Genomic DNA, 6,000 nt, shown 5'->3' on the forward strand with positions numbered 1-6,000 from the left:
AACCAGAAGCCATCCAGTTATTTGAGCCAAGATCTATTTTAAAAAAAAATAGCTTTTTTATATTTGTTATGTAAATCTTTAAGCTTAAATAAGCTTAATAGGTGCACACATACATGCCATTTATAAGAATGCATCAATGTGGTCCACATTCTTCCTTTTCTGCTGATTCTCTTCTCCTGACTCCTCCTCCTTCACAGCAACCTGACCCTCAACGTGGCTGTGAGAACCACCCAGTATGTGCTTATTCATGTAATTCTCTGTCCTCACCTAATCCTATACCAGAGAAGCTAATCCTATACAGGCACAAGCATCATCATATAATCATATATATGCACTTAAAATTAGGACCTGTTTGCTTGTCTGTGTTCTAAAAATTAAATCCTCTTATATTACGTGCACCTTGTAGCTCACATGATATTATCGTAAGGTGCCCACTCCAAACCAACAGACACAGTCTGAGTGCTTTCTGTTTAAGGGCTACGGAAACATTTACAGTGGCTTCCCGTATCTCAGCTAGTAAAGAATCCACCTGTAATTCAGGAGACTCCAGTTCTATTCCTGGGTTGGGAAGACCTCTTGGAGAAGGGATAGGCTAAACCACTCCAGTATTCTTGGGCTTCCCTGGTGGCTCAAATGGGAAGGAATCTGCCTGCAATGCCAGAGACCTGGGTTCAATCCCTGCGTTGGGAAGATCCCCTGGAGAAGGGCATGGCAACCCACCTCTTGCCTGGAGACTCCCATGGACAGAGGAGCCTGGCGGGCTGTAGTCTATGAGGTCGCAAAGAGTCGGATATGACTGAGTGACTAACCACAGCACAGCATGCTTTTATCCAGACACCCACCTTGGGTTGTCACTCACTCTGTTCCCAGTTTTTGGCCTCAATTAAAAAAAAAAAAAAAGCAATGGTGCAGTGGACATTCTAGTACATCCTAATACAGAATCTTCACATTTGGTGTTTTCGTCTCTGTAGGCTGGCTGGGCCAGAGGGTTCATGTATTTTAATTGAATAGCTATTGCCAGCTTGCTTTGTGGGAGACGCCGTGAGCCTTCGGTCATCCGTCACGGGAAAGTGAACACGAGGCCTCTCTCAGCTCGCATGGGCTGAGTGTGTCGCACACACGCTTGCCAGCGCCCAGCCCCGCAGACAGCAGGCGCCTGGGCGGGAGACCGGGAGGCGTGGCCCGCGCTGCGCACGCCTGAGGGCCCTTACCTGTTGTAGCCGTGGACCAGGTCGAAAATCATCATGTCCGTGGTGTTGACAAACTTGCACTGCACCGGCCTGAAGGCCCCGTCTGGGGAACACTGGGGTGGCGACCTGTCACCCACGCCGTGCAGGAGACGGCGGTTTCTTATCTCGCAGCTCCTTGGACCTAAACGTTTCCCAGGAAACAGTTTAAGTCTATTTACTTTTCACTGATCTTCACTGGAGTGTGGCTGCTTTACAAGGTTATGTTGGTTTCTGCGGTACAGCAGAGTCAATCAGCTCTATGTTTGCATATATTTCCATATATTTGCATACACCCCCGCCTTTTGGGATTTCCTTCCCATATAGGTCACAGAGCATTGAGTAGAGCTGACTATCCTATTCGTAGATGTTCGTTCGTCTATTTTATACATAATATCAAGAGTGTATGGGTGTCAGTTCCAACCTTCCAATTCATCCCACCACCCCCGTCTTCTCCCCCTTGGTGTCCATAGGTTTAGGAAACAATTTCTGATTCTTCCACACGAGGAGGCGTTTGTGCTTCTGCAGTCTAGATGCTTGTGTTCCTGCTACACACAGGAGAACATCCCGAACAGGGACTAAGGCCTGACGCTCCCGGAAATCCTACTTGTACTTCTTAACGATCAGCCTGTGAATACCGCGGTCCACCGCGCGGAACATCAAGAAGGGATGAAACCTTCCTAAAACGCCTTCCTTCTCTGCTGAAGGCCAGGCCCCCCTGCCTTTCCTCGGGGAGCCCTCACCCCGCTTCGGTCAGGTGTGGGAGGCTGCCCAGGACCTCCGCCTCCCCCGGTGCCCCGACGCTCGCGGCACTTACACCGCGCCGGCCTCCCCCGCTGGCGGGTGCCGTACACCTCCATCCCGTCCGCGTCCACACACCAGCACTGCTCCCGCCGCAGGTCGCACTGCACGGGCGAGTAATCCCCCGAATCCCGACACTGGGGAAGGTAGGACGCGGCCGTGCTGTTGATGTAGCTACTGAGCAAAATCTGCTGCTTCTGCAGCTGGCAGAACGACAGACCTGGGGTGGCAAAGAGCGGTGTCAGAGCAGGACCACGTACAGGTCCGCGCCCCGGAGGACCACGCACCCTCCCTAGGGGCGGGAAGGCAGGGCGACCCTTCCCACCACCCAAGAGGGCCCGAGAGCCGGCAGCAGCCTCTGGGCCAGCGTCCGGCCTGCCCAACTCCATATCCCGGGGTTTCTTCTGGCATCCTGCAGGCCGAGCTGGGAAGGGCAGGTTTCATCGCGTCCCCTCAGTCCATGGGACACCCCAGAGCCCTGCAGCTGCAGAGGTGGGGTGTGAAGGGAGCACAGGCGGGCTGTTGACATCTCGTCTGAATACGAATTTCCTGCACACCCTTGTGACCTGGGGGAGTCTTCACCCCTCTGAGCCCAACTCACCTTCTCTATAGAATTAAAATACAACTCATGGGAAAGACCCTGATGCTGGGAAAGACTGAGGGCAAAAGGACAAAGGGATGGCAGAGCAAGGTTAGATGGCGTCACTGACTCAATGGACATGAATTTGAGCAAACTCCGGGAGACAGTGGAAGACAGAGGAGCCTGGCGTGCTGCAGTCTACAGGGCCACAAAGATGTGGACACGACTTAGTGACTGAACAACAAGCCTACTTCAGGTGCGTGAGGACTAGTGACAAGAGTGATTGCTCCTCCTGCTCAGTACCTACTGGGGGCCAGGTGTCTTATGTGCAATTTAAACCCTCACGACCGTCAGAGCTGCCCCCACAGCAGATCCCGTATTCATGTTACAGACCAGGAACTGGAGTTCAGTGACAGTGCGGCGCCCAGCAGAGGTCACTCAGCAGGACTGCTGGGAGTCAGCTTGCTCCCCAAGCCAGCATGCTGGCCCCCAAAACCAGCGCTGCAACAGAGCTTTGCTCTTTTAAAGGATAACTGGTTTGAAGCTCAGTCTCACCAATTTTAAGATGAGCAGCTTAAACTGACCCTTGTTATAGCTTTACTGTGACACGCTTTAAAGAGGGAACTGAGCTTCTTTGACCAATCATCATAGCAATTATTTTAACAGGAAAGTTTTTGCCTTAAGTCTCAAATCTTAGAAACATCCCAGTTGAGAAAAACATCTCCTGAGCAAGAGGGCACTTTCTGGTTTCAGAGGACTTTGAAGTCTTTTCCCTGATGCATCCTTAGCCTCAGACGTGGGGCCTGGCACAGGGGAAAGTCAGAGGCTACTTGCCGAACACATGACTTGACTGTCCCATTGATTTTCACAGCAGTCCTGTGGGAGGTGGGGCCTAATTCAGAGGACGATCCGCAGCCCAGAGGGAGACTAGCCCTGGGTGCACCCGAGCCCAGGGCTCTATCCAGGGTGTGAGCTGCCCCCTGCAGTTCCTCCCCTTCCTACTTACAGGCCACAGGCCGCCCGGGCTGCTGGCTACCAGGCACTTCCCTGCCATCAGCGTCCACACACCAGCAGGAGGCCCCATCCTTCCCACACTGGATGGTCCTGGGGATAGAAGCCACAATCAGGTACCCTTCTTCCTTTTCCTTCCCTCCACCCTTTAATTAATTTCAGTTAGAAAAAAGACAGGTGTGAAGTGTGACAGATGACTAGAGAAAGCACCTTTTCAATGCAGGGAGGAGAGGGGGCATCGGAGCGTCAGTCATTAGATCCCACCACCCCATCACCATCACCTTGTGCACCCTTATTAAAACAATTACGGTAAAAAGTTCTGTCAGGAAAGGAAGGGACAGCTTTGGTTCTGGCTGGAAGGAAGCATGGATAGGGGCCACGAGGGTCAGACGACTCAGTGTTGACGGGTCTGGGGAGCGCTGCAGCAACAGTGACCACAGGTCAGTTTTGAGGAGGAGCATAAAGGGCAGGGGGCAGGAACAGGAAGAAGGTGGATTTTAAGGCTCCTGGGTCCGCACGGCTGGAGGAGGCCTTACTGGAAGCTGCCGTCCTCGGCGCACTGGGGGACGTAGTCTTCTTGCTTCAGGAAAGCCCTCTCCCTCTGCAGCTCGCACGGGCGGAGAGGCTGGGCGTCCACCTGGTACTCTGCACAAAGGAAGTGATGCTGCGCATGAGAGAGGGCCTGCGGCCTGGATTCCAGTAATGGAGACGGGCTCGCTGGGGACACAGACGCTCTTCCGGGTTTTATTTCTAGCACCATCAGCAAGTATATTCCAAGTCACAGTTTTGCGGCTACTCACAAGTTTGACATTAACTCCCCTGACCCCCTGGGAGGTGATGTCACCGTCTTACCCAGGTGGCCCTGAGACTCGGCCGGGAATGTAACCTGTTCAGGATCAGACCGCTGGCAAGAGAAGGATTCACAGAGGACCCTTGGACTGTACGTTCCCCAAGACCACGGTTGGGTCAGGGAACACCATAAAGGAGGTGTTCTTGAGTTTATCAAGGCGCTTCTTGCAGACAGAGCACCTTCCTGGCCTCGATGGAGAATGCATGTAACGTGCAGGGGCTTATTCAGAAATCACAGTCACAACTGCTTCCTTCCCAGAGAGGAAACGGGCTGAGACTTTATCCAAAATCAACGCTAAGTGGCTGAGCCGCAGCTATAATAGAACTCAGGTCTATTTCACACCATGGGTGGATTTGTGTTTTTCACTACCTGCAGAACTCAGGTCTATTTCACACCATGGGTGGATTTGTGTTTTTCACTACCTGCTATTTCTCAAATACCCCATATGGACAACCTGGGACTTGAGATTGTGAAGATAATTAAAAAAAAAAAAAAATAGTCAATACCAACATTTGCTAACAGGGTGGGGTGAGGGGAACTAGAATCCAATTAGGAAGATCTAGTTTCCCATGTTCTCTCCACCGATCACTAACTCTGTGACTTCTCAGACCTCCTGTCTCTTCATCTGAAAAGGAAAGAGTGCATAACTGACCTCGGGACAGTGTGAGGATTAAATGAGGTCACAAATGTTCCCAGGCCTTGGGGCAGATCCTAGCTAACAAGGAGCTGGCCTGAGAGGTCCCTCCCGACCCGACACTCTGAGACCACAGGGTCAGAACTCACCAAAGATGTTGGCTGACACCAAGCTGACTAAGTCCAGCAGACCGAAGACCCACAGGGCCAGGGCCATCTCGGGAGCCCTTCCAGGGACGAAGGGTCAGAAGCTGCTGCCCACCTTAGGGCTCTGGCCAAGCAGCCTTTATAGCACTGTGGGCACTTAGCCCCCACCCACAGGCACTCAGGGAAGCAGCACCGCCCTGTTTTCTCTGCTGGTCACAAGGAGGTCCTCCACCTGCGTCTGTTCCCCTGGAGGACACTCGTGTGGCCAGTGTGGGGTGAGAATCTTGTGGAGGCTGAGGGGAGCAGAACCTGGGACGAGTGTGTGTGAAAGTCGCTCAGTCACGTCTGACTCTCTGCGACCCCATGGACTGCATCCCACCAGGCTCCTCTGTCCGTGGGATTCTCTAGGCCAGAATACTGGAGTGGGTAGCCGTTCCCTTCTCCAGGGGATCTTCCCAAACCAGGGATCGAACCAGGTCTCCCGCATTGCAGGCGGATTCTTTACCATCTGAGCCACCAGGCAGAACTGGAGGCATGGCTTCATAATTCATCTTCAGGGGTAAAGGCCAAAGTTCCCAACTTGGTGGGCCACACGTTCAGGCCCGCCGTGAAAGAAACACAATCCTCCCTCCCTCCTCATCCCTCCTCCTTCCTGCCTGCCTTCTAGCAATGTTTCTTTAGAGTCTGATAGAGAAGCAGACACTATTCTAGGCCATGAGGGTAAGGCAGGGAACAAAACAGCAGAGCCATTA

The 6,000-nt window shown here is 52.8% G+C and overlaps 1 protein-coding gene across 1 annotated transcript in view; it reads right to left on the reverse strand.

Moving 5' to 3' along the window:
- TG (thyroglobulin) overlaps positions 1-5,361 on the reverse strand; it is a 235,546-nt gene extending 230,185 nt beyond the window's left edge. The window contains exons 1-5 of the mRNA XM_043880093.1: positions 5,252-5,361; positions 4,155-4,263; positions 3,614-3,711; positions 2,044-2,247; positions 1,212-1,371 (exon numbers count right to left, since the gene is read on the reverse strand). Coding sequence (XP_043736028.1) covers positions 1,212-1,371; positions 2,044-2,247; positions 3,614-3,711; positions 4,155-4,263; positions 5,252-5,318 — 638 coding nt within the window. The 5' untranslated portion in view covers positions 5,319-5,361. The remainder of the gene's footprint in view (positions 1-1,211; positions 1,372-2,043; positions 2,248-3,613; positions 3,712-4,154; positions 4,264-5,251) is intronic.
- Positions 5,362-6,000: the final 639 nt, after the last annotated feature.

The sequence above is a fragment of the Cervus elaphus genome, chromosome 21, assembly GCF_910594005.1.
Source record: "Cervus elaphus chromosome 21, mCerEla1.1, whole genome shotgun sequence".
NCBI lineage: Eukaryota > Metazoa > Chordata > Mammalia > Artiodactyla > Cervidae > Cervus > Cervus elaphus.